This window comes from Grammomys surdaster, unplaced genomic scaffold (genome assembly GCF_004785775.1).
Source record: "Grammomys surdaster isolate TR1022 unplaced genomic scaffold, NIH_TR_1.0 126176, whole genome shotgun sequence".
NCBI lineage: Eukaryota > Metazoa > Chordata > Mammalia > Rodentia > Muridae > Grammomys > Grammomys surdaster.
In genome coordinates, this window is record NW_021620983.1 from 7,422,913 (window position 1) to 7,441,807 (window position 18,895).

At 36.2% G+C, this 18,895-nt stretch overlaps 1 protein-coding gene across 4 annotated transcripts in view; it reads left to right on the top strand.

Annotated features, from left to right (window-relative positions):
• Positions 1 to 18,895, top strand: part of LOC114612598 (solute carrier organic anion transporter family member 1A1) — a 60,524-nt gene that overhangs the window by 10,915 nt on the left and 30,714 nt on the right. For 3 of the 4 annotated variants that reach the window (XM_028757565.1, XM_028757567.1, XM_028757566.1), the window contains 5 exons: positions 1,731 to 1,872; positions 5,984 to 6,116; positions 10,663 to 10,769; positions 11,250 to 11,396; positions 15,075 to 15,173. In XM_028757565.1, coding sequence (XP_028613398.1) covers positions 1,731 to 1,872; positions 5,984 to 6,116; positions 10,663 to 10,769; positions 11,250 to 11,396; positions 15,075 to 15,173 — 628 coding nt within the window. The remainder of the gene's footprint in view (positions 1 to 1,730; positions 1,873 to 5,983; positions 6,117 to 10,662; positions 10,770 to 11,249; positions 11,397 to 15,074; positions 15,174 to 18,895) is intronic. The other variant, XM_028757569.1, reaches the window with a different exon arrangement.

Below are 18,895 nucleotides of genomic sequence, written 5' to 3' on the forward strand. Positions count from 1 at the left end.
AGGCGGGCTTGAGTTCAGTCCCCAAAGTTTATATAAAAATTAGATATGGCAATATATAACTGTAATTCCAGCATGGAAAGCTGATGTCAGTCAGATAGTTGGGACTCACTGGTTAGCCAGCATTGCCTTCTAGGTGAATTCCACATGTTCTTTTTTAAACAATGTACAAATATTGAGGAATTTTCCTGAGATTGTCTTCTGATCTCCCCATGTACATATTCATACATTAACTCATCACAGAAAATGTGTGTACACATACACAGAAACATAGGATGAAAGAAAAAGAAACTCCCCTAGAAAGCAGGAAAAGACTGCTCTAAAGGAGTTTGCTGCAGATTATAGAGTACTGAGGTAAAAAGTTAGTAGGATTAGATTTTTAAATATAGGTGTTATGTAGCAATAGACCAGAATGAGCCTAGCCATTGGTTCCTTTTGTTTTCTGCATAGAAAAAAAATGTATTTTAGAGGAAAGACAAAGGAAGAAAGTATTTAGCTTTTTGCTTCAAAACATAAATAGAGTAAATGATCTTCACAAATCTGACTTTTTGAAATTTAGTAGACCTTGACTATAATGATAGGATCTGAAATATAACACTTATGTGAACATTTTCAAATCTCAATCACATACCCTGAGAGAGTTACAGTGAGATCAAAGAACATCTATGCAAATTGCATTTGGAATTAGAAAACAAACATCTATACTTTTGACCTACAGTGAACTAGGTGTTCACATTTTACTCTCGATTCTTTTTCTTTTCTATTTCTCTCTCTCTCTCTCTCTCTCTCTCTCTCTCTCTCTCTCTCTCTCTTTCTTCTTCATTTTTTTTTGGATATTGTTCTGCTCTGTTTTATCCAAATTGGTTGGCACTTGAGACAATAAGTTTAAAAGCACTAAACCCTAATCTAACACAATAAATTTGCATAGTATTTCAGAGAAGATAGTATAGTGACTTTTGTCATCAATCAGCTGCTAGAAGATAAGCTGGGGGAAAAAGGAAATTCATTCACTACATTACTCAAAGTGAGTTAATTAGTCACAGACAGGTAGTGAGCATCATTATCTGCATAGCCACCCTTTATCCTGCACCCGAGGGACCCCTGAAATGTTTTGCCCTGGTTTTCTTTGAACATCACTTCCACTAATGAGATAAAGTGTTACAGAGGATATTGGACCAGGAAAGAATAAAAATTAGATATCTTTTCTATGGCCATTGACACCAACAGTGAGAATGTAGCTTATTGTGTCCAAGAATGCAGAAAATAGGACAAAGTGTTGAACTACACAAGTAAATCCAGAGACCTGTCATTCCTGCAAAGAGAGCACAGTAGACTTGCTGCAGACACAATGCCTTGGTATAGTTCTGTGTTCTCTTCTTTCTCCTCCATAAAGTGGACAATGTGTGACCTGTAGGTATAGTGCTGATGACCCATCAATAGCTGTGTGTTACATAGAACATCTCCATGTCTTTCTGTATGAATAAGGTACACTGATAAGAGAGGAAATCCATAAATATCTACAAAACTTACCACTGCTAACCAACTGTTCTAACTCTGTTTTTCCAGAATGAGAACACAGTGACATACAGAAGATACTACACTTTAAAATTTGTTGCATGTTCAAGGACTATTTATGATGGAGATAATCATTTACCTCATGGTGGAAGTTGTTTGATCAGATACATATGAAAACCAAAAGTTTACATTTTTTTCTTAAATATTTTTCTTCTTAGATGTTTCTTTTGGCATTAACATGTGCATATGTATCCAAATCACTATCAGGAGTTTATATGAATTCCATGCTCACACAAATAGAGAGACAATTTGATATCCCCACATCTATAGTTGGTCTTATCAATGGGAGCTTTGAAATTGGTGAGTTATTTTTACACTTACTTACTTCTATATATTGATATTTTCTCCTTATTTCTTGCAGTAGCCTATTTAATCTGAATGAATTACTTCCTGATATTGACTGAAAAGCCTAATTTGATGTGAACAAACCATGTATTTAAATATTCTCATGATGGGCCTAAATCTTGCCATATAGCCTGACACTGACCCTTTTCTATGAGGAGCAGCAGAAGATTTAGAGTAATAACCTCTAATTCTATCTCTTGATAACTCAAAGACAAGTGGGTTTTCCTTGGCATTTTAGAAGGATGATGTAGGAGAAACTTGTGTCCCAAAGGAGAGAGCACCCGTTTCACTTCACCTACTGTGTCTGGGAAGTTGATGGTCCCCTCTCCTATTCACTAGAGAAGACTAGGAAGTTTTCCTGTGTTTGATCTCTGTCACACACAATTTCTAAGAATAGTGGATTAACTTCAACTCCTGATTTTTGGTGATAAACTGGGATATCAGAGTACCAAGGCTGAACGACAAAAAGATTCCCTCTAGAAACAAAGTGAGCTGGAAGTAATGGTGCCTCTCTTTTCTAGTTTAATCACAAGTTTTACTTCCTTCAAGGTAAAATTGTCTTTAATGCATGTAATGAAAACATCAAAGCAAAATGGGATTGAGCAGAAGCTCACCAATACTGAGGATCCACCATTCTGTCTCCCAGGGTCTAGCTCCTTAGTGCTTACTATTTCCTGAGTGTCCTACACCTTTGGTGGTTTCAGGATAAATGCCTTACATAGACCTTCCACAGATTCTGCTAGTGTTCTGTTAGATGGAGCAAGTGCAGTTTGTCAGTTACCAAGATCTTACAGGACACATTTGTGCTGTGGAAGAAAGTCTGAAGGAGGAAAGGTTTCCCACATAAAGAAATGGGCAGGTTAAGGTGAAGAAGAGATTTGTGCAGAGGACAAAGCATCAAATTGTTTGTGAGGAGAAAGAGTCAGCCTAATTTTATGGGAAGTTGGAAGTTGTTAGAGCATGAGCCTGGGAGATGTGCAGGAATGAAAAATAGGTAGAGACTGTGGCTTACTCTGGAGTATGTCTTTTATTTCCAAGGTAGCAGAGTTCCAGTATAAGATGAAAAGTAGATATTAATTTTTCTAAGCTCATATTCAAAACCCAGTGATATCTGATTTCATGATAATATTTCACTTGCAAAAATAATTAAACTACATAGGCAAAGAGGAAACCAGTTACACTGAAGTAAAATTACCAGAATAGTTAAACCACCTGCCATGCAGAAATAGTTGTGCTTTTTAACAGCAAGGTAAATATTAACTAGATCTTATTTTCAAGTAATTATTGTCTCCATGACAGTTTGCAGTACTTACAACAACCACAATATCATAAGCCACTATTTATACTTCTATCAGTAGAGGAATAATTGTTGTCCATGTTACTATTGCTTCTTACTTTACGATGAGTAGAAAAGGTAACACTCAGTTAATGAAATATCTGAATAATTTTATTATTTAATAGTGAAATGAGCAGCACTAGGGAACTTGACCCTGGGAGACAGAACGGTGCATGTTCAGTATTGGTGAGCTTCTGCTTAATCCCATTTTGCTTTGGTGTTTTCATTAAATGCATTAAACACAATATTGCCTTGAAGGGAGTAAAAATCGATTAATTCAGTTAATGATAATTATTATTTAATAATTAGTGATATTCATTAAAAATTATCTTCAATAATTATCATCCAAGTTCACAAAATTGGTCTAATTTCTCTGAGCTCCATAGCTTCTAGACTAAAGGTTAAAAAGTCCCATTTAAAGTTGAAAATATTAAGTCTTTCTACCACAATGGTTGTGGCATGTGACTTAAAGGGAATTAATTAGAAATTGTTATTAGCAGAAGTGATTCACAGTGGCCAGTGAAAGCATTTGGTGTGTATTTCCCCAACAGTTTTGAAAGCAACCTCCTGCTAGCCTACATAACACTTTACTTCTCTCCCCAGCTTGTTCCACTGCTTATAAAAAGACAATGTAAAAGGTGAATTCAGCCTAATGTAAGGCAGGAATATTTTTCCTTTCAGTCAATAAAGATTTCAGACAGTTGCCTGTGCATTCACAAGAGCATAGCCATATATTAGAAAGAACCATAGAAAGTTCAAACCCTGGGTATCTTGGAACATTACCTGATGTATGATGACTTCATTGACGGGGTCTTTGGAAACAGACTGGCTGGAAAAATGAAAATAAGAATATAGTAGTGGGGAACAAGCCATTCAAAAACAACACCACATCTCTTCTTAGATAAGCAGACTAGAGTGAAATAAAACTGGAAGAAAAACAAAGTCTTCGGGCTGGTGAGATGGCTCAGTGGTTAAGAGCACTGACTGCACTTCCAGAGGTCACGAGTTCAAATCCCAGCAACCACATGGTGGCTAACAACCATCTGCAATGATATCTGATGCCCTCTTGTGGGGTGTCTGAAGACAACTACAGTGTACTTACATATAATAAATAAATAAAAATTTAAAAAAAAAGATTTATAAAAAAAAAAAAAAGAAAAACAAAGTCTTCAAATATCTTTCAAACAGTTAAGACCACTTAAAGATTTACTAAATCATCAAAGAAGAGTGTTTGATTTTTCTGATCTTTCCTTCTTTCCTTTATGTATTATATGAACAGAGTAAACATTCTCATCAAACTAAAGTATGTGGTTTATAGAGAACTTACTTATGTATTTGGTTCTTTTTCAGCTCTTTATCTATGTAACTAATGCTGGTGATTGAACCTAGGGCCTCAGGGACATTTTCCCCCTTAATCCCTCCTTTATTTAGTCTTTTTTTAAAAAAAAAAAAAAAAAAGAAGTCTTACTAAGTTTCCTAGAATGGTCTTGAGCTGACTTTGTAGCCCAGGCAAATTTGTACCTTGTAATTGTTCTCTCTTGGCATCCCTGTAGCTGGGGATAACAGAACTCTGCCACCAGATGTTACTAGCTCTTTCAACTCTCAAACATATTTGACAAAAGTCTCTGTCAGAACAGGGTGTCCTGTCCAGCAGGGCATTAAACAGGAGTCCAGGAAGGTCACATGAAAGAGAGCAGGAGTGGAGAGGAGTAGAAACAGGCAAAGACTCAAAGAAATGGCGATCTGTCTATAGTCTGATCAAATTGCCATTTTTACTTTTTCACTCACAGGTTATAATCACAAAAAGGAAGGATGTGGGGAAGGGGATGATGCAGGAGAGTAAGTGTTCAGGGGGAGTACAGATAACTTCCAGAACAGAGTGTCAGCTGGGTGAAGGTTCAGGGGACAGATCACTGTGACTCCACCTATGATTCACTTGTCCTTATCTAAGTAGGTACTACCCACCAAGGCTACCTATTTACAAGGTCTATGACTATTGCAGACTGGCAATTTTCCACCAAAGCTGCTTGTTTACAATAGCTTCTAGTCATTTGTTTCAGTGTTTTTCCACAGAGACCCAAGACTTTGTGTTAGCAGGCATTTATGACAGGCCTATTGCTGATTTTAGGCCTATGGCTGATTTCAGGCCTTCAGTGTATAAGCAGGGCTGCCCCTGACAATAGGGCTTCCCAATGAGGTTCCCCCCCCCCAAAGCTTTCTTCTAAACCACAAAGGAATATTTTTGGTTTGATCTAAGACCCATTTGGAGGACCAGGACTCTTACCGTTTCTCTGCTTAACAGTATTAACTGGCCTAAAAAAATAATTGAAAATAGAAGCAGACATTCAATGTGGCCTTGTTGAGCAATAAAAGAGTTTTTAAATTATAGGTTTACAAAAAATGACCCCATTTGATTCTGCATCGTGTAGGCTCGAGGAAAAAGGTCAGAGGTGACATGAAGGCTGACACTTGCTATTGTATTCAAAGCCAAAGGCAGGATCATCATGAGTAGAGCATTTAATATTCTCCAAAATTGAAGAGAACTTTCCTTCCAGGTCATAATTGCTTTACACATGAAAACAATATGAAAAACTTCATAAGCTCCAATTCCTGAGTTCTTAAGGTGGTTGTTAAACAACAAACTCTAGAATCCAAATGTTTTAGAGGCTGTGTTCACTAAGAGTTGATAATACTTTACTGAAAAAAAAGCATTCTTGTTTCTCCAACCAGGAAACCTTGTGTTGATTATATTCGTGAGTTATTTCGGGAGGAAATTGCACAGACCTATCATGATTGGTGTTGGATGTGTCCTTATGGGCCTGGGGTGCTTCTTAATGTCATTACCTCATTTCCTCATGGGCAGGTGAGTATTCCAATCATTGATGGTATTTTAGATTTAACTTTAATATACAGGAAATGAGGCTCAGAATTTCATTTCTGGAAGGGGAGGTTCCCCAATGTACAGAATGCTAATATGTAAATTAGAAGATGTTGTCTCTGATCTGCTGGTATGATCTGTGAACCTTGTGGCCTCAGGCCCATTTAAGATCCCATCCAGCCCACTGGTGACATGGGAATTTGAGACATCTCTTTCATGAAGCTGAGTCATATAAACAGATTCTCTGAATCTGCTAACCCTTGTGCTGATTTGTTCATCAAGACTATTTAGATTCTTTGATTACATGAGGTCTACAGTATGACATAATCATGGGTCACCAAGGGATAGAAGAATGGCAAGGCTGATTTTATTTCTATGTAAATCAAAGCAATTTACAGAGAAAATTGTAAAAGTATAATTATTGTCAGTTATCGCTTACCCTTTTCTACTTTTTGGGGACAGTTTTCAGGTTTTGTTTGATTATTTGCTTGCTTGTTTGCTTGAATGTTTTCAAATGTATTGTTAGTTATAAAATACATACAAGATTTACTATTTATATTAGCATACTATAAAGAATGTCCTTTGTCATAGGATCATGTTATTCTTTGTTATAGATTCCATTTTTATATAGATTTAATAATAAGCTTATTTTTCTATTTTATAAAGATCCTTTGTGTCTTTCATTATATCACAAGTTCCTCACTGGGGGCATGGTAACATTCATCAACACAGGTCAGGGGATTCATGGTTTTCCTGAGGATGTCTCTTGCTGCTATCTGTTATATTGCTGCTTAAAAACTACAAACTTTTAGGTCGGCTCAATGTCATTTCCTTGGAATTCTCCATTATTCTTTTCCCTATGAATGTTACTTCCTTCATCTTCCTCTTCCTCCTGCCTCTCCCTTCTCTTTTCCATTATTTCTTTTTTTTATTATTTATTTCTTTCCTTTTCTTTTCTTAAAATATATTTTATATATTTTAGGTGTGTGTGTGTGTGTGTGTGTATGTGTGTGTGTGTGCATATGGGTGTGTGTGTGTAAGCCCCTTGCATGTCTGGTGCATACAGCAATTAGAAGAGGGTGTCTAATCCCTTGAATTTGGAGTTACATATGGTTGTCATCTATCATGTGAGTGCTGGAAAATGAACCAGGTCCACTCCATGAGCAGCAAATGCTCTTAACCACTGAGGCATCTTTCCAGTCCTGCTTTGCTTTGCTTTCTGCAATAGGGGGTTGATAAGGAGCCCAGGCTGGTCTGGAATTTAATATTTATCTCAGGATTACATCAAACTTTTGTTGATTTCTATAATTCATAAAATAACTTGTCTTCTTGATCTTATCAATTTTCTCTTTCTTGTACACAGCCAAGATCTTCAGGGGGTCTCCCTTTGTCATGTCTTATGTTTATCAACTTAGAAGAAACCCATAGCTTTTCTTTTTTTGTGGAAATATAGACATAACCTTTCCCCCAGCATATCACATTTCCTGGTTTTCATTCTGATGTTAGACCAGCTTTAAAATAAATAGGCTGATTTGGTTCAGCAGGCTTTTTCCACAATCCAATGTCTTTCAGCAGCCATAGCATTTTGTTCATTAGCATTTTAGAAAAATTTAAGGTTAATAAAACATTATGTCATCTATTTCTGGGGGTCTTTGTTGTCCCCTTTTGTCTGTTAATCATCATTTTAAAAGTACTATTAGATCACTCCACAATTGCTTTTCCTATAGGTTTATGTGTTATGCCTGTAACATATTTTATATTATAATGTGTAAAACCTGCTTAATCTTATTAGAGAGACATACTGGACCATTGTCCATTTTTATTTGCATGAGTATTCCCATAATGACCATAACTTCTAACAAATGCATAATATAGAATCAGCTTTTTCTGAAGCTAAGGCAGTGGCCCACTAAAATCCTGAATATGTGTCTATTGTATGATGCACATATTTTAGTTTACCGCACTCTGTAAAATGGAAAACATTTATTTACCAAATTTCATTTCTTTGGATACCTTTAGGGTTACTTCCTGTAGGCAATGGAGTTTGGTTATATAATGAGCAAATAGCACGTTGCCTCACAATTTGTTTAGCTTGTTACCAAGTGATAGAGAATTTTTCCTTTATATCTTTGGTGCTAACACGATGGCTTTATGGAATTCTGAAGCCTCTAATAAACTTCTTATCATTAGCAAATCAATTTCATTATTACCTTGTGTCAGAGGTCCTGGAAGACCTGTACAGGATGTTGAATTATATTCAGTGGATGACTCCTATTCCAGATCATTTGTTGTAGCTGAATAAACAGTGAAGTCAATCGAGAATCATCCTAAATAAGATCAGCAGTCTCTATGTATAAAACAACCCTATCTGAACATTGAGAGTCAGTTACTATATTAAGAGACTGTTGAAAATCTGATCATACCATAAATAATGCATATAATTCTGATTTTTGTACTGATTTATAGGGGTTCTCAAATAACTTATTTACATCTTCTACTTTATATTCCACGTTTTCTGATTTATTATCACAGTGTGATATGTAGGGGCACCAGAAATTAGAGTTCTTTTATTATAGAAGGAAGAATCCAATTCGTTTTTTTTTTAAGTGAACTGAAGTCACTTGCTTTTAGACTATTTGCTGCTAATCTTTTCCAAAAAATTACTGTACATTCTTTGCCAATGTTAATCCTATGTCTATATATATATGTATAACCAGGCCATTTTCGCATTAGTAAAAGGTGCCACAATTTCATCTGAATTCACTGCAGCTAATAGTCAAAGTCTATTTTTTTCCTGCTAATATCAATTCAGAAACCTCTTCTATGTAGGTTTTAAAGTTCTTACTCTGTTTATGTGCTAAAAGTATCTATTATAAGATATAGTCTTCCCTCTGCACAAGAATTCCTGTAGGTAAATGAGTATAAGGCAAGATAACTAAGATTCAGGCCATCTTTGGACTAATATGATCTAGATGTGTGTCCTGTAATTTTTTTTAAATAATTTATTTATTTTTTTCAAATCGTAGTTTATACTCATTCACACAGGGGCTATAAACACAAAAAGGCAGAACATGGGGAAGGGGATGACACTGGAGCGTGGATGTTCAGGGGGAATACAGATATCTTTCAGAACAGGGTATCGGCTGGGTGAGGGTTCAGGGGACAGGTCACTATGACTCTACCTATGATTCACTTGCCCTTATCTAAGTTGATATTATCTGTCAAGGCTACCTATTTATAAGGTCTATGACTACTCAGGCTGGTAAATTTCCACAAAAGCTGCTTGTTTACAATAGCTTATAGTCATCTGTTTCAATGTTTATCCACAGAGACCCAAGACTTGGTGTTAGTATACATGTATGACAGGCCTATTGCTGATTTTAGGCCTGTGTCTGATTTTAGGCCTTCGGTGTGTAATCAGGGATGCCCCTGACATCTCCTCCCTTCTCTAAGTATAGAAGGGCTGTGGCAATTCTAATCTTGCAAAGGCGGGGATAGAGGCCTGACCTCCACTAATTGAAGGGACCTTGAAATGGCTCCGGTCCCCCTGTCATTGTCCAGTGAGGCATGAGGGCCATACCCATCCTGATGTCGTTTTCCTGGAGAGGGGATACTTTTGACATCAACCCCTATGCAGTCAGGCTTGTCCCTCAGGGAATCCAGAGAGATATTTTTAACTTTTATTTATATTCCCTTGCAGTGCTTAGCCTCACAGCCTAAGCAAGAATTCAGATCACCTGTCAGAGGGGGTTCTGGGTGGCCCCTCTCTGCTTGGTCTAGTCCCCCCTTTTAGGTTGGGTGGAGATGGGTTTTGGGAACACCCTGTATACAGTAACAACCTCATCTTGAGTCTCGTGGTCCTCCATAGTTAACTTATGATAATGTATCTGAATAGGTTTTGCTACCAAATTATTTATCTGTTGTTTCACAGAATTAGTCAGCCTATTTGAGGGCCAGGGACCAGAAGAAATAAGCAAAAATAACCCAATTAATGATCCCATAGTCTAACAAAGCTAACTCTTTCTCAGCCTCAGCTGATAATTTCTTCAGGCTATTTAAATCTACCACCTTGTTAGGATTGAAATAAATTGCTTAGCTCTTGAGTAGCCAAGCCAATTGCAGGCTTTAGCCAGTTCATATCTCCTGGCAGCTTCTAAAAATCAAAGTCCTTAATTGGTTTCTTCTGAATTGCACCTTTGTGGCCTAAACATTTGTAGAGTTATTTTATACCCTAGATAATTCCTAGAATCCTGTCTGTGTATTTTTTCAGGGGTGATTTGCAATCTCCAGCAAGGGACTTATTTTTTTTTTTAACTTCTTCAAACATTCTTTCCAAGCTATTTATATCTAAATCAGCCAATAGGATATCATCCATACAATGATAAATAATAGATTGAGGAAATTGTTTACAATTCTCTTCAATATTTACTGGGTCTGGATACCCTGTTTTCAGGAAAACAGGAGTCAATAATCTGCAGAAGCCCTCCTTACACTCAACTTCTCATAGTGAATGTTTCCTGTGTCCACACAGATATGAATATGAAACAACGATTTCACCTACAAGCAACTTGTCTTCAAACAGCTTCATGTGTATGGAAAACAGAACACAAACCTTAAAGCCAATGCAAGACCCAACAGGTTGACTCCTGCATCTCATTGCTTTCTGCTCAGACACTTGGCCACAGAATACTTTTTACGAAGGGCTTTAATATGAAACTAGGTTTAGTAAACATGTTAAGACAAAGGAAAATTTATTTCCATTTTCAGGGACAGGAGATATCTAACAACTTAGAATACTCTCCCTCTTGAGTTTGGAAATACTTGTTAAGATGCTTTTGTTTCTTCAAGTGTGTATAAAAAACAAACAAACAAACAAACCAGCCATAGCTTTCTACTCTATTTCTATTTCTAGCACTATTGTAGAGATAGTCTCACAAGAGAAAATGAATTAGAAAGATGAATTTAGATACACAATGTGATCTATGAGTTTGGTCTATTTTACTTTCTGCTGCTATAATAAAACACTGACATGAGAAACATTTAAAGAAAACTTTGAATTAACTGTTAGTAACATTTAACCCTGAAATACTTATGTGGTTTTCTCTTGTTTTAATGCAGAGTGTGTGAAAGAAATGAAATCATTAATGTGGATATATGTACTAGTAGGAAATATTATGCGTGGAATTGGTGAAACTCCCGTCATGCCCTTGGGTATTTCTTACATTGAAGATTTTGCCAAATCAGAAAACTCTCCTTTGTACATTGGTAAGTTTAAAAATCAGCTTACAAAGGTAGAAAGTGATTATTGATTTCAATGCTTTGCAGTTTTCAGCATAGTGAACAATATTCTATTGTATCATTAGTCAGGAGATTGTTCAAATGGGGGAAACCACTAGCTCCAGATCTACCAATTTATCAAACAGCTTCTCATTGTTGGAGAGCCCTTATATCTGCCAGAGAACAGTCCTCTGTTGCTGCCACGGTATCTGTAACCCATTAAAAGAATTGCTGGCAATTCTTGGAAAATGTTCCTTAGATTCAATTGTTTTGTTTTGCTTTTGTATTTTTGTAGCTTTTAGGTTCTAATTTCTTTATTTATAAGTTATTCCAATTCCATTGTTGACCATTTTGTGTCTATAGTATTTTAAAATACAGTTTTACTCTCTCTCTCTGTCTCTGTTTCTCTGTGTGTGTCTCTCCCTCTGTGTGTGTGTGTGTGTGTGTGTGTGTGTGCCATCTTGCCAGCCCTGTGATGTTTTCTCTTGTCATGCACTCATAAACGTTGGAATGTTAGTGGACCAGACACTGTTTTAAACCTGTATTCCCTATCCTGTGTAACATACCAATCATTTTCTTATTTACCGTCTGTTCTCTTTTACTACTGGGAATTCTACACATTGCTTCTCTATGAAGTAAATGGGACAGTTACATTCCTTATAATCCCTCAGCCTAGAGAGGTTTTTTTTTTTTTATCATTTTAACAAATATCTGGATGCATTCTTTTGGTGTATTGCTTGAAATTATCTTTTTAAAAAAATGTATGCTCTCCCAGGCAAGAGTAAATTTAGTTTCCATCTTCTTATGTTATCTACTAAATGATCTGAATTTAATATGAATAATTTGACTATATATTTAAGTAAATTTTTCTGTAGTTGATTTAACTTTGTATATACCAGTGATTCTCATTAAGTGGTTGGCAACCACTTTGGAGGTGGAATGCCCCTTTCAAAGTGGTCACCTAACACATCATAAAACACAGATATATACATTGTGATTCATAATAGTAACAAAATTAACATTATTAAGTAGCAAGAAAATTATTTTATGGAATAACTATATTAAAGGATTACAACATTAGGAAGAATGAGAACCACTGCTATGTAGACTTTTTTTTTTAATTAATGTAGATGTAAAATAAATCAAACAAAAAAATAAATAACCAAATAGGGTAAGAGATAACAGGAAAAGAGGTAGGATTAATGAAGATGAATTAAATTTAAAAATAACCTTTGTCACTTTATGGAGACATTAATTTGACAGTAATCTTTTCTAGTGTTAATTTAGTCATTCTCTTTAGATCCCTTCTCATTCACCTAAGAAAAAATACAAGCATGTCCTACAATGATAAATAGATCTTAGAAAATAGATCTATTTATCAAATTTTGAGACAAATTATATACATAGATATAAACTACAATAATAACTATATTAACTGAATAAGATACATAATTTGGAGTCATATTTAGTGCATAAGTAGCTTGTTTTCTTAAATGAATAGGCATTTAATTATATAAATGTGTATAATCAAATAAATACAAAACAAATAAATTAAGAATACAATTTGATATATGGATCTGTAGATGCATGGATAAAGAAGCCAATGATAAAAACTGCGAGTTATCTATGTAGACTATACGTTAAATCAAGAAGAAATGAAATGCATAAAAGTCCTTGAGAATGCATAAAAGTACTGAGTATTCATAAGAATCCACACTCAGAACTCTTCTACTTAGTGGGTAGAATGAGAAGCAAAATAGGCAACAGGGACTATTCATGGGAACAACGTGAGAAATAAATTTACAATTTGAAGAAGGTGTTAAGAGGAAGCAGACAGATGAGGAGTTGGCCAATAATGTCAAGTAAGTTAAAAGAATAAAGAACAATAGTGGAGAATGTGATCCATCGTAGAGATAACTTTTGGTACCAAGAGAGCACCTTAGAATCACAAACTATCTGAGCAGAATGACAGGCAGAGAGTGTAGGACAGGAAAGAATTCAGTAGAAGTTGAAGATCTTGTAGGAATCTTTGCATAGAGGACATAACAGAAGGAAGTGTTTGAGCGAACTAGGAAGATAGAAGGGTTTGGTATTGAGAAGTCAGGCACATAGAGGAAGACTAACCCATAGAACCACAGAGGAAGAGGAAAAGACAGGATATAAGGTAAAGAGAAAGAAGGAAGTTGACTTTGTTCATATCTGAATTTTCTGTGGGTAGGGATGATTTAGGAGGGATTCTGAACTGAAAATACATTGGGAGATGCTAGAGATAGTTTCAAAGAAGCCATGGTGTGGTTAGAAAGGACCAAGGAAGTGAAAATAACTGTAAGATAAGAAAGGTAACCAGGATAACATCAAAGATAATTGCTGTTATGAGGACACATTCTTTTTGTGAAAAGAAGTTTCCATAGTGGAGCTTTGATTAAGCTGCAGTACAACATACACTAATTTAGAAACTGTTCTAGTTTCTTTTTTATTTCTGTGTGAAAATTAAACTTTGAAGAAAAGGGGGTTCATTTGGAGAAAGAAGTTCATCTGACTTACAATTGCAGCACAACAACTAAGCCACAGTAGCTGGAGTCGAAGCAACTGGTCACACCTACAAAAGCAGAGTGCATGTATGCATGCTATGCCTTTGCTTACATGGTTGTGTTAGGCTATTTCTCTACTCTTACTCAGTTCAGAACTGCCCACAGGGCTTAGCCTTTCCAAATCATTTAACTTAATTAAAACAATTTACTCCCGAGATGTCCAAAGGTAAACCCAATGTAGACAGCACTCCATTAAGGCTTTCCTCTTAGGTAAGTCCATGTCCTGCCAAGTTGACAATGAAAGGTAACCAGTATAGTGGCCATTTTAAAACATGGCTATGGAAACACCAGAGGGCTTTGTTCACATCCAGTTTTTGAGGGGACTGATAGCGACACCCTTGCATTTATCTTAACATAAAAAAGAATTTGGAAGGTTGCTTTAAGTAATGAAGCTCCTGTGTCAGTCAATTTCTCTCCACTCTAATATATATCTGAGATAATGTTTATAAAAACAAATAGTTCACTTGGGTCACTTCTTTGGATGTTTTGGCCTATGTTGCTGGACTTGTGGTTTTGGCATGAAGAAGCTAATTATGGCAGGAGGATAAGTGTGGTAAACTCATTCATCTCATGATGGAAAAATACAACAAAAAGTGAAAGAGATTATGGTTCTACTCCAGATGACCTGAAGTCTCACCACCATGCCCTGAATGGGAAGGGTTCCATCAGACTCCAGCGATGCCCTCCTGGGAAACAATTCTCTAACACATGATCTTCTGAGAATGTTGAATATTGAAACAATGAAAAATTCTTTCTCAATATTTATAAACAACAACATAGGTACATGTAACATACATATGATATATAGCCATATGTATGTTATATGAACATATGTATGTAGATGCAACATAGATACCAAGCACAATTTCTTAATATCTTGAATATATAAAATGTATCTTCAGTTATAGAGCATGCAGCTCAGTGGTAGAGCTTTTGCTTACCCTATTACATTTATATGCAGCTTGGCAAAGGAAGGAAAAGAAATCAAGATTATAAATAATTCAATCTCACAGATTTTTGTGTGCAAGAAAATTCATATGTGGTTATGTATATTTCTATTTTTGTTTAATTCCAGGGATTTTGGAAATGGGGAAGGTTGTTGGCCCAATTTTTGGACTTGTGTTGGGATCTTTCTGTGCACGCATGTATGTAGACATTGGGTCTGTGAATACAGGTAAAACAATGCATTTTATTTATGAAGTCCTGTAGAAGTTAAGCCTAGCTCTTCCTGCCAGCCCCGTGCTCCCAGAAATAAGAGTCAGATTTAAAATATATTTACAAGTACCATGGACATATAGCTAGGCTCTTCTCTGACTAGCTCATAACTTAAATTAACCCAGTTATTCTAATCTAAATTCAGTCACTTCTGGTTTCCTGTACTCAGGTACCATAAATTCATCTTGTTACATCTTCCAAGCATTAATTTCCTGTGCCTGGCACTATCACAGAATCCATTCTGCATTCCAGATATTCCACCTCCTACTTCCTATCTATGATATAGGCCATCAATTTATTATTGACAGGTGTGACATCCATTCATACTAAAGATATTTTCTACACAATTCCCCAGTTGAGTCTAGTAAAAGGATCTTCTTTTAACTAAAACCTGTATACAAATACAATAATTACTAAACAATTAAAAAAAAACTGTAAGGGAACATTTACAATGACCAGTCTATAGAGTTTGACAGCTTTTGATACTATTTTATTACCTATCCTATCTTGGCATGTTTAAGGTTTTGTACTTAATTAAATTTCAACCCTAACTTATGTTATGAACCTAAAAATATCTTCTGAAGTCCTTAACAACTTAAACTTAATTGTGAGGCTATAACCATCTAGTCTTCAACCCCATCAGAGACCTGAGAAGAAATAAACATTACCTGAGTAAGGAGAAAATGTAGAGAAGCAGCTTACAATATTATATAAAAGACAGTCATAGTTGTCTACTTGAACAGATCCCCAGAGTTGTCTCTATAATATTGGAACATCCATCTTCAGCCTTCTGGCCAAGTTTATCTGATAGACATATTTGTAAAGCAAGAGTTATGAAGCACTTTCTTACCCTGTCTTGGCAGAGTTTGGCAGTTGACTTCACTGCATGCATTTGTCTTTTCTAGACAGCATTTGTTTCTTTCTTTTTAAAATATTTATTCACTTTACATTCTCATTACATCCTCCCACAATCCTTTCCCAATTCACTCTCCCCTTCTCCTCTGATTGAGTGGGGACCCACTGACTCTCTTCCCCCCGTCCAAGTATATCAAGTCTCTGCAGGTCAAGGCACATCCTCTCCTGCTGAGGCCAGACAGGGCAGTCCAGGTAGAGGAGCATATCCTATGAACAAGCAACAGCATTTGGGATAGTGCCTGTTCCACTTGTTTGGTACTCACTTGAAGCCTGAGCTGCACATGTTACATATGTGTGAGGAGGCCTAGGTCCAGCCCATGTATGTAGCAGAGAGTTAGTTAAACTGCTTTGGCTTCTGGCAAGTGTAGGCTATTGCACCAATTCAAGAACTCTGGATTTATGAATGAAAGACATACACATGCCAGCTAATTTTGATATGCCTTGACTAGCTCAATGGTTGGGCACTTCTAAACCTCCCTGCAGGTAACACACATTCCTGTCTGGTATTCTTGAATTAATATTTGCTAAATCGATATTTTATTTCTGGTGCCCTAGGCCCAGTCAGGTGAGTGACCCCTGTGGCCACTTACCATGGTTCTTACATGTGAGCTGGCCTTTAAATCTGTTCCCTTTGGTCCCCCATCATGGTGATTCTCCTCTTCCTCCCTCCCTCTCTCCCTTGATTCCTTGTGTGGGAATTCTAAAAGTCCTCCCTTCCCAGCCATTGACAGTATGGCCATTCTTTATTACCAATCAAAGACAGCTGGGGATAAAGACCCTCAATATCTGGAACTGCGGCTTTTGGGAGCCAAATTAAGACAAAGCATTATAACCAATTCCCAACACTTAGATGTTCTTTGGTTGGTGATTCAATCTGCGAGAGCCCCAAGGGCCCAGGTTAGTCCACTCTATTAGTCTTCTTGTGCAGTTCCTATGCCCTTCTGGGCTCTCAATCCTCCTCCTTGAGCTCTGTCCAATGTTTGTGGGTCTCTACATCTTTTTCAGTCACATGCTGTGGGAAGTTTCTCAGAGTTCAGTTATTCTAGGCTTCTGTCTGCAAGTATAACAGAGTATCATTAATAGTGTCAGAGGTTTGTTCTTGCCCATGGGATGGGTCTGAAATTGGGCAGTTTGTTGGTTGGCCATCCTCTCGGTCTCTGTTCTATCCCCCATCCCTCTATTTATTTTAGACAGGATACATTTTGGGTCCGAAGTTTTGTGCGTGGTTGTGTCCCTAACTCTCTACTAGGGTTCTGGCCTGGCTACAGGAGGTGGTCTATTCAAATTCCAAATTCCCAATGTTGTGGGCTACAGTTGAAGCATGGACATTTTCTTTGCCCAGTGGATAGCTTGCCACAATTGAAGCAACTCCATATGGAGGTTGTTATTGATGCTTATCATCTTTGAACTGAAATGGTGGTACTATCAGGAGCAGACCTGTATCATAGTCAAAAAGACTTTTTTTTTAATAATGATACAATGTTAAATGCCTTATTTTGTGGCTCTCTGATGTTTTTGAAAACTGTCTATCAATAGTATATATGAATTAAGAAACACTGTTTATTTTTAGTTATTTACTATCTGAATAACTTTGAAAGCATCTTATTGTAATTAACTAAACTAGGATCTAATATGACCACGAGTTTGACTACCTGAGTATCAATTTGTAATTTTATTTATCCCTAACAGTTTGTAAGGGTAGCTTTTAAAAGGACTAGAACTTTATATTGTGTCTTTCAGAGTTATATAGTACTTCAAATAAAGATTGAAAACCTATGTATGTTAAGTTATACATAACTTATATAAATTTATTAGATTTATTAAAATAAACTTATCTGTGTATCAATATAGAAAATTTTATACTAGTGTAACAATATATAACCTCAATTTTGCCTCGAAATAAAGAGCTCCACCAATGTAAGATTACGGCTATAATTTTTTGTTTGGTTATATCTGAGTAGATTCAATAATCTATCTCTGTTTGTCTAATAGTCTTGTAATATTTGCATATCCCAGTTTTCATTTTAACCCATTTCTCTTACCTAATAAAGAAAAAAAAAGGTTAGAGAAAAGGAAGGGAAGGAAAAAAGAAATCCCTGAATCCCATCTCCCTATTTGGTCTTCTACCTGTCTGAATTCATAACTAATTGTAATCTTCCCCTATTAAATGACAACAAACATCCAACACCAATTGAATGATCAAAAATCCTCCACCCAATCTCTTGGGAATGGGGCTAAGTTTTCTTTTGGGGGAACCAAGAAAAATGGGAAAATAGTTAAGTCTTAAGAAACCTAGATGTAGCTTTGGTTGTTCAATCTACATTCTGAGAGAGTTCAGAGTTAAGTGAAATCCTGATTGGAACAGTCTGTAAGGTTGGACCAAATAATCTAGATGTCCTGAAGTTTTTCTTGAAACAATCTTTAGGAAAAACAGCATTGATGTAGTCTGAGGTAGGATCAGGCAGGATGCTGGAACATTAAGCCTCAGCATCTCAACATTCCCAAAGGCAAATCTTGTCAAGACTCTCTTTTTGTTTTGTTTGTTTGTTTTTGTTTTTGTTGTTTGGTTTTTTTTTTCTGTGAACATAAAGCTTTCAGAGGTAACATGTATTTTCCTATTAACACAATGTATGGAATGTCCAGTGTGCACAGACCAGTTAATGAAGATTCTTTGTTTTCTTTTTGAGCAGGTGAAAGACATCCATTTTCCTTAAGTTAGTTTGGATCATATAACCAAACTACAATATAAACCTACTTCCAAGCTAT